Source organism: Hemiscyllium ocellatum, chromosome 4 (assembly GCF_020745735.1).
Source record: "Hemiscyllium ocellatum isolate sHemOce1 chromosome 4, sHemOce1.pat.X.cur, whole genome shotgun sequence".
Classification (NCBI taxonomy): Eukaryota; Metazoa; Chordata; class Chondrichthyes; order Orectolobiformes; family Hemiscylliidae; genus Hemiscyllium; species Hemiscyllium ocellatum.
The window spans coordinates 23,316,472-23,331,658 of record NC_083404.1 but is presented as its reverse complement, the minus strand read 5'-3'; the positions used below and the strand labels follow the sequence as shown (position 1 = coordinate 23,331,658).

Below are 15,187 nucleotides of genomic sequence, written 5' to 3'. Positions count from 1 at the left end.
TTCCTTCAGGTGCTCCAGTTCCCTCCCACAGTTCAAAGATGTGCAGGTTAGGTCGATTGACCACACTAAATTATCCATTGTGTCCAGGGATGTGGAGGATAGGTGGATTAGCCATGAAATACAGTTTAATGGGGACAGAGTGGGTGGATTGAGTCTGGGTGGAAAGCTTTTCGGAGGGTCACTGTGAACCCGATGGGTGGAATGGCCTGATTTCACACTGTAGGGATTCTATGATTCTTCAAACTATTTTCAAACAACTTCTGACTTCTGCCACATGAAGCTATATTAAGACAGAAAGAAAGTTTTTAATAGAAGGAGCTGGAGAGGTTTAGGAGGGAATCCCAACTGGGAAGTATGAGAAGAAATGTTGGATCAAACCTGGGACCTACCTCTGAAATTTAGTATTTAAGCCAATGGGGAGGATGCCTTTCCAAACTCATATACTGTTTGAAAGTTTAGTTCTGTTTGAACGTTTAGTACTGCTTTCTATCCTTTTCTATTTACAAACAAAATATGATGGAAGTTGGGCTCCAGGTTATGGGGCTTGCAGAAGAGAATTACAGGTATTTTCCAAAGCTAGAGAGCATATTGTCAGAACAAGGGATCACAAATTTAAAGCAGAGATGAAGGGAAATTTCTTCTCTCTGAAGGTAGCGTGAATCTGTTGAATTTTTTGCCACAGAGGACTACTGAGGCTGGGTCATTAAGTGTATTCAAGTCTGAGTTGGACAAATTTTTAATCAGCAAGGAAATCAAGGGTTATGGGGAAAAGGTAGGAAAACAGTAGAAGGTTATTAGATCAAATATGACTTTATTGAATAGGTTGAGTGGCCACTTATGCTCTTATGTTTTATGGTCTGTTGGGTTTCAGAATGAGCATATTGACATGAGCTTATTGTTCAAAGTTTGTGAGAAGATTTGTAGCTCGGGTGCTCGTTGTTGTGGTTCTGTTCGCCGAGCTGGGAGGTTTTGTTGCAAATGTTTCGTCCCCTTTCTAGGTGACATCTTCAGTGCTTGGGAGCCTCCTGTGAAGCACTTCTGTGCTGATTCCTCCGGCATTTATACTGCTTTAAATCTACTGCTTCCGGTTGTCAGTTGCTGTCCGCTGCAGTGGCCGGTATATAGGGTCTAGGTCGATGTGTCTGTTGATAGAATTTGTGGATGAGTGCCATGCCTCTGCACAAAACACTACATAGGACAAACAGGAAGACATCTAACAACCCGCATCCATGAACACCAACTAGCCACGAAATGACACGACCAGCTATCCCTAGTAGCCATACACTCAGATGACAAACAACACGAATTCGATTGGGACAACACCACTATTATAGGACAGGCCAAACAGAGAACAGCCAGGGAATTCCTAGAGGCATGGCACTCATCCACAAATTCTATCAACAGACACATCGACCTAGACCCTATATACCAGCCACTGCAGCGGACAGCAACTGACAACCGGAAGTGGCAGATTCAAACCAGTATAAATGCCGGAGGAATCAGCACAGAAGTGCTTCACAGGAGGCTCCCATAGGTGACGAAATGTTTGCAACAAAAACTCCCAGCTCGGCGAACAGAACCACAACAATGAGCTTATTGGTCTGATAGGACAAAGTACAGGGAGGCCCTCACATCCACAGGTAAATAGTGCAATATATGTGGATATATGCATTGCATTTGGAGACCTCCTGATAAATCCTGGTGGTCTTACTGTGAGCTTGATAGTGGAAGGCTTTTTCATTGAGCACTCTGCAGTTCATGGAGAGGGCTTCAGTTAGATCAATGGTCATTTCTGCAGGAACAATACAACCACCCTCACTAATCAAGCCACTTACCCCATTTCCCAGGCTTGCCTGATTGATCCTGGGGACTGCAAACCCTAATGACTTTGCTGCGGGGGTCTGGGTCACTCAGCTCTGTGCAGTTCTAGCAGTGTCCACCTCTCCTGCTGAGACTTCTATAATCAAAGAGCTTGCACCTCTTCAATTGGTCGGAAACTCTTCAATGAGGCCTGTAGCCCTGTGTAGTGACAGGAGTCCTGATAACTGCTCATAGAGCTGTGAGATTTGCTTGAGGCAGGGTTGCCTCAAAATTTAGGTCTGCAGTCAGAGTCACCGCTACCTCAATGAATTTTAGGCCTTAGATTCACATTTTATTTTGTGAATCACTGCATTTCCCATTCCCTTTTAAAGTGGTTGAAACATTGCATAACATTGACGTCATCTGTCTGAAGTCGAGCCCAATTTGGGAGAAGCTATTAGGGTAGAATTTCATCTGAGGCTGCTTGTTTCTTTTTTAACCCACCAATTTTTTGGCATAACAATGCATGATGATGCACTGTAATATGCAAGGACAGGGCTGTAAAAGTTCTAGTTATGTATCCCAAGAACAACAAAGAGCTGTGCTGCGCACAGTGTCAGAGAAACAAATGAACATGTCATACAGCTTGAATTGTCAAATTATCCTGATTTAATAATTCAGATTTCTAATATTAATTCAGCTCTTGCAACCAGTTCTCAATATCATATATGAAACATTCTGATCCAACTGGTAGCCACTGATGAGATATTTAATTGGTCAATGAAGGCTATTCATCCCAATTTAATTCTCAAAATATGTTCATTCCAAGTTGCCTTGAGAAGGTACAATTGACTGCCTTACAAAGCTACTTCAGTCAACCACACTGGTAATGGATTTGAATTCATGCTTGCCCAACTGAGTAAGGATGAGAGTTTTATATTAAAACATTGCTGATCCTGTTAGGCAATTTTATGATCGACTGCCAATTTTTAATTTTTGATTTTTTTTAAGAACTACCATCTTTTCACATTGATGAGATTTGAATCCACAACTTTGTACTCTCCATGACCCATTCACATTTTGCTTTCCTTTTACACGGTATTTGGTTCCATGCTGAAGCTTGTGAACCACAGTGGAATGCAGGAGGTGTGCTGAGATAAACTAGTTAGACAGCCTTTCTATTAATTCTCCGGCTAAGCAGCCAGCTGTATCACCCCTCATCCCAATCCTCCACATCCCAAACTTTGAGATGATCTCTCAGATTGCCTGTGCCACCAATGTGTCCTGGATGTAGGTTTGCTCCCTGAGCTGTAAGGTTCATTTCCAGATGTTTTATTACCATACTAGGTAATATATTCAGTGGGCCTTCAGGCCAAGCACTACTGATAATTCCTGCTTACATACACAAACATCTTTTGAGTCCAGTGGCCCACTGAAGATGTTACCCAGTATGGTGACAAAATGACTGGAACTGAACCTTCCAGCTCAGCGAACAAACGTACATCCAGAACCTCATGTCAACCCGAGCTACAGACCTTCTCAAAACTCGCTAAGGCCAATGTGTCCTGTCAGGCTGCCTGTGCTCCTCATGCATTCTCCATAGTCAGCTGGTATCCACCACGTACAGTCCTCAGGGGACATGCAAGAGCAATAACAATGATATTACAAATAGGTTTAGTTAAACTTAAACTTGTGACAAAAGAATTTCACTCAAAAGTGTGACATTGATGGTGCAAAACAGAGTCTCCATTGAAAAATAATTAATCCTTAAGGTGGTTCTTTTGTTGTGTTGAAGAAAAATAAACATGTGCACTGAACCAACATCAAAGGCAGGAGATGACATTGCAACCTTTTCAGACTGTCAGTTACCCTGCTGAACAGCAGTGTCAACAGACTGCATCAACAGTTTTTAGAACTCAACCAAAAATTCAAAGTTACCATGGCAATCAAAATAGTATTACAACTGAAAGAGTATTCAGCTGAAAGAAGAGATAGTGTCCCAGACAGAGTTCCCATCAGTCAGTGCAAGACAGCAGTTTCTCAGATTTATTTTCCAAAATGAGGAGAGTTCTTTTCCACAGTCAGAGTTGTCTAGACGTTTAACTTTGTTAAAATGACAAGAGGAGTTTGCAAGCAGATTTTCCAATATCTTGAATTCATTATGCCATTTTATCCACTGGAAAAAGTACTGCAATGCATGTCAATGCTCTCATGTTGGTGGTCAATGTAATGCTCTTCTTACCTTTGTAAGACAGAGCCTTATGATGAATTACTACATTAATACTTACAATGTGATACAATAGAATATCACATATTACATTTCATAGTGAACATTTGAAGATGGCAAAAAAAAGTTCAGTCTTCCCCTTTAGAATATATCAACCCCTTCGCAGGCTTCCCCAAGTCTTATGATCTCTCCAAAGAGGAGTGATTGTTTTTAGGATTTCTAAAATCTTCACCAGCATATAAAAATAATAGGAAGAAATATAAATGTCCTTTGGTTCTCACAATTAACGTACGAAGCTCAGAAAAGATAACTCTGAGTTTTGCACCCAATGCTTTCCTATATTGCATAAATATGCATGGAACTAGTGAGCATTATAAGAGATGCCGGTAGCTCACAACTGCTTCTGTTAGGATCTTCTTGAGTAGATATTTTGAAACCAACCCTTTTTGTAACATTCGTCTATGTGGCTTACTCATATCAACTGATGAAGGACGAACCATGAATATGTCTACAATACAAAAGACTTAACTCGAGTATTAAGAACTAATTTGTCACATAACAAGTGATAACAGGTTACATTAACATTATATTGGTTAACTGCATTAACACAGGATAACATGCTTTGTAATCTCCGAAGCAATAGTAACCAGGTCTACAGTACTTAGCTGTAGACTATAGAACTGATTAACTGCAGAATTTACTGAACAACTAAGAAGCTCTTTTAAAATATAGCGATTATATATCAGTGGGCAGCATTATTACTATTTTCTGAGTTAACTCTCTTTCAGGCCCACTGGCTTTTGCAACACTGTGGGGTCTTTAAGGCAGAGCAAAATTTACTTTTCTCTGGGAAAAAGAATTATTGAACTGGTTTGCACCTGCATTTGAGTCTACATGTTCACTGTTACCTCTGAGTCTCTGGACTGTTATGAACATAGAGACAAACATGAAATAGGAGCAGCCAAAATATATTGGGCCCCTCAAGCCAATACAGTCATTCAATAAGGTGAAGGTTGATTTGTTTGTTTTTCCAATTCCATACAGTGTTCAAATTCAACGACATAGATCAGCACGACCTTTACATCTTGAGCATAAGCACCAAGTGAACTCATAGACCACGATAATCACATGGGACATTTGTCTCAAGGGATATTAAGCTTTTTCATAGAAGTGTATCCACCTGACTCTAATTCAGCTGATTCACAAATAAAGCATTTTACTGGAACAGTTTTACCTGGGCTAAGTCCACTTTATTCCAGTAAAAGCCAATGCTCCTGGGTACAACCATATGTGTTTCATAAGATATTCCTAAAATAATTTGCATTTCTTAATATGTAAACTGTGATTTCTAATGTCTAGTTGTTCATGTTCAAATAAAAAGTCAAATTAAACTAAATTGCTTTACCCCAGTGCATACATATCAGTCTTTAAGTCACAATCTGTAAGAAGGTTGGGCTTGTGCCAGTCTTTAATTATGAAGGCAGATTTGTACTATGGAATCATGCCTATTCTGAATTGCCTTAAGCTGTCCAAACTAATTTAACTTAAACCATTAATAGCAATCAGAAGGAGTAAATTTTCTTGCCGTATGCCTATATTGGACATGGTCCAGGTTGTAGCTGTGAAAGAGATTTGTTTCAACTTGCAGTACCACTGAATTCATCTATGCCTTGTGACTGGATGCATTAACTTAACTAACATTTTACTTGCTGTTACTGAAGAACCAATTTACAGTATTTCAATTGTTTATGACTTCTGACTAATTCTCATTTTATTGAATTATGTTCATGAATAAAAATTACTTAAAATGCTGCCACGGACCTATTTTTTTCTTTTGTTTTATTTGCTGTTTGTGTCATAATGTAAAGCCAATTAAAACTAGAACTCCTTAAACTCATAAAGCATTCATAGTAAATATAAAGTATTGATTAGTGCTTCAAATTTTACTTCCATTATGATTTCTGCAGATGTGAACAAGGCTACATCCCTTGCCAAACTTATGTCCCAATATTATCTACTGGTGACAATTTAATCTGTTAAAACTACAAATTCCAGGTGTAGCTGTCCTTGAAGTTGGAGGTACACTAAATTATATAGAAAAGGTAGTAGCTTGAGATTGATTGATTGGATCCTTTTGACAATTTTGCTGATTCCTAAATGGCAATTTTGTAATGAGCTCAATATGGTATTTTAATAATAAAGCAGCATGGGATAGCATTATTCTAATTGTGTGCTATCAGCTATTTCTAGCTTGAGGAAATAATGTGAAAAACAAGCAAATTATTCTTGAGGTTGTTTTTCAAGGAGCTGAGCTGTGCATTACTCTTTCAACAGTTGTTCTTACAAGGGCAGCTTGATAGTCATTGTTTCAGCTAACAACATTATCTGAGTACAATATCTTCAATTTTATTGTGTTATTAACTCTGAATGTTTCATTAAAATAGTTTGGTGCCATTTAAAACAAGTGCTTGACATGATAATGGTTCCTTTTAAATGAATGTTTCCAATTTACTCAGAACCCAAACGTGCTGCTTTTCTGAATATAACTTGTTTGATCTAATGTTTACAGTTCCTTGCTTGTCAAACTTCACTGCGCCAGTTGGAACAGTACTGTCACCGGACTATCCCGAGGGCTACAGCAATAATATGAACTGTGTCTGGCTAATTGTTGCAGTCCGGGGGAGTCGGATTCACCTGTCCTTCAATGACTTTGACTTGGAATCTCAGTTTGACTTCCTTGCCGTTAAAGATGGAGAATCAATTGATTCGCCTCTGCTGGGTACATTCAGTGGATCAGAAGTTCCTTCGCATCTTACCAGCAATGGTCACATTCTGCGTCTGGAATTTCAGGCTGACCACTCCATGTCTGGACGAGGATTTAACATCACATATAGCAGTATGCTTACTTTTCTAAATTGATCTAACTGATGATGACGGTGCCTCATTTATTCAATTTCAATTTTTTGACTTTGAAATTTGGTTTAAAAAGTAAATTTGATTTATTTCAATGAGCAGTAGAAATAATTGTAACTTGACAAATGTTTTCACACGATTGCAGTAATGTAGCAATTGTGGATAATTCTAAAAGACTTACCCAAGAATGGATTTTGAATATGTGTATGACATTCATATCATCATATCAACCAGCATTGGATAGAAAGAAATGAGACAATCCGCAGTAGTACCTCAATTGGCAACAGAGAAGGAAGTCACTCATTCTGACTCGTCATTTCAACAGATAATATGTCATACAAGCCTCCTCTCACTCCCGTAATCCTACCAACACCTCTTTCTATTCTTTTTCCATTGTACATTTACCTGGTTTTCACTTAAGAAATGGTATGTGAGCTTGGTCATTTAGATACTATCCCAAAGAAATATATTATATAGTATCTCTCTTCCCATCGTTACTCCTTTCACTTACATCCTGAAAACGTTGTGAAAGTATGACTGTGTGGTCAAATGTTACATAATTACAATTAGAGTGGTTGGCTCTTAAGAAACCCAAGATTGCACACAAACAAGGGATGGAGTCGGCCCTGATAGATTAAATTACTTACAGTGTGGAAACAGGCCCTTCGGCCCAACAAGTCCACACCGACCCTCCGAAGCGCAACTCACCCAGACCCATTCCTCTACACTTACCCTGTCACCTAACACTATGGGCAATTTAGCATGGCCAATTCACCTAACCTGCACATTTTTGGATTGTGGGAGGAAACCAGAGCACCCGGAGGAAACCCATGCAGACACGGGGAGAATGTGCAAACTCCACACAGTCAGTTACCTGAGGCAGGAATTGAACCCGGGTCTCTGGCGCTGTGAGGCAGCAGTGCTAACCATTTGCGCCACCGTGCCGCCCTTAATACTATTGCAAAGTACAATGCGCAATATATTTTTGAGAATTTTAGTTATGTTAGAGCTATCATTAAAAAGCTGTTAGTAGCATGACTGCATTCTCTGAAATTACATTAACTTTGACATTTGTCAAGTGACTTACATTTAATATCATTGGTGTTACAGAAACATAGAGGTGTTGCAGAAACATAGAGCAGCATGAATACAGACCCTTCAGTCCAACTCCTCCATGCTGACCAGTTTCCCTAAATTAATCTAGTCCCATTTACCAGCATTTGGCCCGTATCCCTCTACACTCTTCCTATTCATGTCCCCATCCAGATGCCTCTTTAATGTCATAATGTACCAGCCTCCACCACTTCCTCTCACAGCTCATTCGATACATGCGCCACCCTCTGCATGAAAATGTTGCTCCTTAGGTCCCTATTATGTCCTTCCCCTTTCACGTTAAACCTGTGCCCTCTAATTTTGGACTCCCCGTCCTGGGAAAAAGGTCTGGGCTAGTCCCCCTCTCCATGCCCCTTATGATTTTATAAACCTCTATAAGGTCATCCCACAATCTCTGACACTCCAGGGAAAACAGCCCCGGCCACTCAGTCTCTCCATATAGCTCATAACCCTCCATCCCTGGCGATGTCATTGTAAATCTTTTCTGAATCCTTTCAAGTTTCACAACACCTTTCCTATAGCAGACAGACCAAAACTGAGCACAGTATTCCAAAAGTGGCCTAACCAATGCCCTGAACAGCTGCAACATGACATCCCAATTCCCATACTCAATGCACAAACCGATAAAGGTAAGTGTACGAAACGTGGCCTTCACTACCGTCCTTACCTGTGACTCCACCTTCAGGGAACTGTGAACCTGCATCCCAAAGTCTCTTGCTAAAGGCTCTTCTTTCTTAATGAATCCCCGATAACTTCCTCAATTAAATGTGAGGTACTTTGTCTTCCAGTGTTGATACTTTTGGGGCAAATCATATCCTTATCACTTATTAGCAGCAATAACCATAATGTGAACATCTTATATATTAAAAAGAAGGTGTGCCAATTAATCTCATGCAAAACATAATTTGCAAAATAGAATTCACCACAAACGTCGAAAAGAAGAATGCCTTTACAATTAAGGTAAAATTTATTCACATTGGGCATTATGAATATAGTATACATCAGTTCCCAGGTCTATAAATTGTTTAAGAAAGCAGATGGCATACTTACTTTTACTAGCTGAGCTGTCGAGTTTAAGAGCAGGGAGTTTATGCTGGAACCTTATAAAACGTTGGTTAGGATTCAGATAATTTATTGGGTTCTGGGATCGACATTATAGGAGGGACTTGATTGCACATGGAAAAGAGATTTATCATGACATTGTCTGATTGGAGGTTTTTAATTATGAAGAGAGATTGGATAGACTGGACTTGTTTCCTTTGGAACAGAAAGGGCTGACAGGGGAGCATGACTGAGATGTATTAAATTATGACAATTACAGTTCGGTTAAATAAGAAACTTTCCCTTTGGAAATGACAGGGGGCACAGATTTAAAGTAAGGGTATAAAGGTTTAGGGGTATGTGAGGAAAATCCTTTTTTACTCAGATCATGATGGGAATCTGAAACTCACTGCCTATAAGAACGGTTGAGGCAGAAATGCTCATAATTTCAAATAATTATTTTATGAGTGAGAGGAGGCAATTGCTTCATGGTATTGTCACTGGACTGTTAACCCAGAGACCAGATATCGTTGTGGGGACCTGGGCTCAGATCCCACCACAGTAAATGGTGGAGTTTGAATTCAATAAAAATCTGGAATTAAGAGTCTAATGATGAACATGAATCCATTGCCAATTGTTAGAAAAACCCATCTGGCTCACTAATGTCCTTTAGGGAAGGAAACTGCAATCTTTTACCTGGTCTGGCCGATGTGTGACTCCAGACCCACAGCAATATGGTTGACTCTTAATTACCATCTGGGCAGCTAGGGATGGGACACAAATGGTTCCTAGCCAGCGACGCCTTCATTCTGTGAATAAATAAAGCAAATTTGCAATCCAAGACATATTTTAGGTCACATGCTGCAAAATGGGATTTGAATGTACTCGTCTTTTTTTGAATGGCATTGACTCATGAGTCAAATTTTGCTGTCATGTGGACCTCTGCGATACTAATTTATGTTTTTACAATATGAGCTCAGTTACATCAGCACACCTTGTTCCAAGTACCCTTCACCCCAACGCTTCAATCCCACTTCATCTGTTGTACACTGAGTGTTGACTCCCAGGCCAAAATCTATGAATCTATAAGTCTATGAATTTATATTAATGTTTTTTTTAAAAAATGAACACTGGTAAGTTAACATCAAGTGAAGAAAAGAATTGAATAATACTTTGAGTGTAACCCTGCCTTAAAACATTAAGAACTGTCACGAGACATATTCCATTATATTTTCCTTTTCAGAGTTGCCTAATCTACTTTATAGTTTCAGCATTTGAATTTCCAGTATTCTTCTCTACATTGTTCATATATTTGAGTATATGAATATGTGGAGACATAATTAGAGTCATAGAGTCAGAGCACAGCATGGAAACAGACCCTTTGGTCCACCTTGTCCATGCAGACCAAGCATCCTAAATTAATCTAGTTCCATTTGCTGGCACTTGGCCCATATTCCTCTGAACCCTTCCTATTCATATACCCATCCAGATGCCTTTTAAATGTTCTAATTGTCCCAGCTTCCATTTCCTCTGGTAGCACATTCCATACATGAACCACACTCTGCATGAAAAAGTTGCCCCTTAGGTCCCTTTTAAATCCTTCACCTCTTGCTCTAACCCTATGCCCACTAGTTTCAGACTCCCCCTCTGCAAGGAAAAGACCATGTCTATTTACCCTGTCCATGGCCTTTTTAATTTTATAAACTTCTATAAGGTCACCCCTCAGCCCCTGACGTTCCAGGGAATAAAGCACCAGCCTCTCCCGATAGCTCAAATCCTCCAGCCCTGGAAACAATTGTTGAATGTTGTGTGCAGTATGAAATAATTCAATAAAAGACCCAATATCTGTGATAGGAAAATAATACTTGCATTTATGTAGCATCTTTCCGCTCACAGTTGGCTCCACTTTATTTCATATTAACTCAGTGGACATTGCCCTTGGGAAAACTCACCATAAATCAATTGTTTTGAAATGTAATAGTCAGAGCAAATCCCAACAAGGTCTCATCATCATGGTTTGAAATCAGCAATTAAACAATCTGTTTTTATATTGACTACACCATGAGAATTTTTCCATTCTTCAAATTGCACTGTCGAGTATTTAACAATGAACCAAAATGACTGGAAATGACAAAGAGGGTTTTAATTTTATTCCATATTTAAAAGGTAGCCTCTTTAACAATAGAGTGTCAACTAAGGAAGAGTGCGCATATCCGGGAGTAAGATCTAAATCATTAAACATCTGACTTAGTCTTGCCTTAGATAGGCATTTTTCAAATATTGAATTAATTAATTTGTTTAAAAGCATTCATTCTTAACTTTTCTTTACATGGAAATTCACATTGAACTCAAGGCTGAACATGCAATTGAAAAAGTTGAACTGAGTATTGTTGTTGGACTGCAAATTTCATGTCAGGTTTTTAGCTCTGGCATATGCTTATAAATCCCACACTTGTAACTGGTATAATGTTAAGATTCCTTAATGTATCTGGAATTGAAATCTAGTCTCTGTAAGGGTGATGAAGGTATCAGGTTGTCATACGATCCCTATTATTTTTCCTTGAGGGCAGAAATCTGTAATTCTTAACCAATCTGGCCTGCATGTAACTCAAAACTGATGCAAAGTGATTGACTTTTAACTGATGCCTGATAGGGCATAAGAAGCCTAACTGCTGCTGTGGAAAACAAATAAACGAACGGATCATTTAGCATAATTTAGGCCCTAGAAATGATAGTGTTACATCCTATCCAGTTGGATCTGCAGAATTCTCTTTACTAATATGTAGAGATTTGTGCCAAAATTGGTAAAGTTGGCCACAGACTATTCAAGCAAAAGCCCAACCTTGTTATACTTACTGAATCATAGACTATGTCCCAGACACCACTACCACCACCCCTGATTATGACCTGTCCCATCAATAAGACAGACAACCAGAGACAGTGACACAATGATATTTCAATTCTCAACATTGACTCTGAATCCTAGGAAGTCTGTTGAGCTGCTTGATGACCGCCTATACTTGATGGATCAGTAAACATCCTTAAAGAACATTGCTGAGCAGGTTGGACAAATTGCCTAAAATGAACGTCTGTTGAGGAAATAAATAACAGAATAATCTACTTGCCCTTATCTTCACCAATTTACCTGTCACAGTTGCAGCTATCAAAAACAACATTGGCAGGAGTTATCATTGATTTCTCCTGATTCCATTGATTGGAGACAGAGTGCTGTCTTATACTGTATTCAACCACATTCTGCAGTTTCATGGTCCTGCACATTTCTTACTCTGATATTACTGTCGAACTGGGTGATCAATTCTAGTTCAATGAATAGTTCAGGAGCAGCATCAGGCAATCCTAAAAATGAGATGTCACCTGATAAATGTACAATAGATGACTATTTCAGTGCCAAACAATAGGAACAGCATGTTGTATATAGAGTTAAGCTGTTCCACAATTAACAGATGAAACCTAATCTCTGCAGTCTTGCCATTTTCAGCTGTATCTGGTGATATGTATAGGAGAGGAAAACGTCACAAATGATAGAAGTGCCTAGCACATTTGTTCAAATAGCAAGGCTGAAAGAAGAAGTGCTGAAGTGCCTTTAGCTTCTTGAGGCTAATTAAGGATGGGGAATGAATTAGTGAATTTTGAGTAGATTTATAGCTCAGGTTGAGCTTCTGGATGTTGGTTTCCCCACTGAGCTGCAAGTTCATTTCCAACATTTCATCACCCTACTAGGTAACATATTCAGCGGGCCTCAGGTGAAGCACAACCAATAATTCCTGCTTTCTATTTATATGTTTGGGTTTCTTTGGGCTGGTGATGTCATTTCATGTGGTGATGTCATTTCCGGCAGTGAAGTCACTTCCTGTTCTTTTTCACAGTGGGTAGTAGATGGGGTCTAACTCAATATGTTTGTTGATAGAGTTCCAGTTGGAATGCCATGCTTCTAGGAATTCTCGTGCGTGTCCTAGGACAAGCCAAACAGAGACACACATGAGAATTCCTAGAAGCATGGCATTCCAACTGGAACTCTATCAACAAACACATCGAGTTAGACCCTGTATACTACCCCCTGTGAAAAAGAACAGGAAATTGCATCACCACAGAAAATGACATCACCAACCCAAAGAAACCCAAACATATAAAAAGAAAGCAGGAATTATCAGCACTGCTTCGCCTGAGGCCCACTGAAGATATTACCTCATTGGGTGATGAAATATCTGGAAATGAACCTTCCAGCTAAATGAGCAAATCTACATCCAGATGGGGAATGAGTGCTGACCTTTTCAACAATTTTCATATCTCATACATAAATAAAAAAAAATATGCCTCTTGGTTTGGAGTCATAAAATCTTAATTAATAGCTCCCATAATTTCCCCAAAGAACCATCATTTCTAGATTCTGTCCAAAGATCCAACCTTAGCCCATTTGTTTTTGCTGCCTGTGTGTTTTTTTTCTGTCTCCTTGTGGGAGGTGGGCTTCACTGGCTAGCTAACATTTATTGCCCATTCCTAGTTGCCCTTGAGAAAGTGATGTTGAGCCACCTTCTTCAATCGCTGTAGTCCATGTGGTGTAGATTGACCCACATTTCCTTTAGGAGTGAATTCAGGGATTTTTACCCAGCGACAATGAAGGAGCAGCAATACATTTCCAAATAGGATGGTGAGTGACTTGGAGGGGAATGTGCAGTTGGTGGCATTCCATGTATCTGCTGCCCTTATTCTTTTAGCTGAAAGTGGTCATGGGTTTGGAAGCTGCTGTCTGAGGATCTCTGGTGAATTTTTGCAGTGTATTTATAGATACTACACAGTATTGCTACTGACCGTTGATGGTGAAGGGTGTCGATATTTGTGGATGCGGTGCCAATCAAGTGGGCTGCTATGTCCCGGATGGTGTCAAATTTCTTATGTTGTTTGAGCTGCACCCATTCAGTCAAGTTGGGAGTATTTTGTCACACACCTGACTTGTGCCTTGTACATAGTGGACAAGCTTTGGGGTGTCACAGCATTTCTCGCCTCTCAGCTGCTCTTGTAGTCATTGTATTTACATGGTGAGTCCAACTGATCTTCTGGTCAATTATCTTCTCTTGGATGTTGACTACGGGGGGATTCAATGAAGATAACACCATTGAATGTCAAGAGACAGTGGTTAGATTGCCTCTTATTGGAGATGGTCAATGTCTAGCATTTTCCAAGCATGTACATTATTTGTCACTTGCCAGCTGAAGCGTGGGAGTATCAGAGTCAAAAAGGGTGGCACTGGCTTGTCCAGAGTTTATTGTATTTGAATATGGACTGCTTCAGTATATGAGGAGCCACTAATAGTACTAAACATTGTGCAATCATTGGCAGACATTCTCACTTCTGGCCTTATGGTAGAGGGACAGTCCATGATGAAGCAGCTTAAGATGGTTGGGCCACTGACATTATGTTGAGGAACCCCTGCAGAGATGTCCTAAACTGAGATGATTGACCTCCAACAACCACAATATCATCCTATGTGCCAAATAGGACTCTAACCAGCAGAGTTAATATCCAATAATTCCAAAGTCACTGTGACTCCTTCCTGTCAAATGCAACCTTGATGTCATGGGCTGTCACTCTCATTTCACCTCCAGAATTTAGCCCCTTTTGTCCATGTTTGAGATTTGGACTTCAGCCGTTGAAGAAGGCAACTCACCACCACCTCACATCCAAGGCTGTAATGAAGTCAGGAGCTGAGTGGCCATACCAGAACACAAACTGGGTGTCACTGTGTGGATTATTGTTGAGTAGGTGCTGATTGATAGCACTGTTGATGGGACTTTCCCTCACTTTACTGATGATCGAGATTAGACTGATGAGATAATTATTGACTGTATGGATTTGTCATGTATTTAATGTGCAGGACATACCTGTTATTTAATTGTCCATTACTATTCACAACAGAATATGGCAGGACAGCAGAGCTTAGATTTGATCTATTGTTTGTGGGATCGCTTAGCTCTATCACTTGTGGCTTATGCTGTTTGGCACACAAGTAGTCCTGTTTGGTAGCTTCACCAGGTTGGCAGCTCATTTTAAGGTTTTTCTGGTGCTGCATCTGGC

General features: G+C 39.8%; 1 protein-coding gene across 1 annotated transcript in view; it reads left to right on the top strand.

Annotated features, from left to right (window-relative positions):
- Window positions 1-15,187, top strand: part of csmd3b (CUB and Sushi multiple domains 3b) — a 1,941,594-nt gene that overhangs the window by 1,489,161 nt on the left and 437,246 nt on the right. The window contains exon 14 of the mRNA XM_060823982.1: window positions 6,597-6,923. Within this exon, the coding sequence (XP_060679965.1) occupies window positions 6,597-6,923 (327 nt within the window). The remainder of the gene's footprint in view (window positions 1-6,596; window positions 6,924-15,187) is intronic.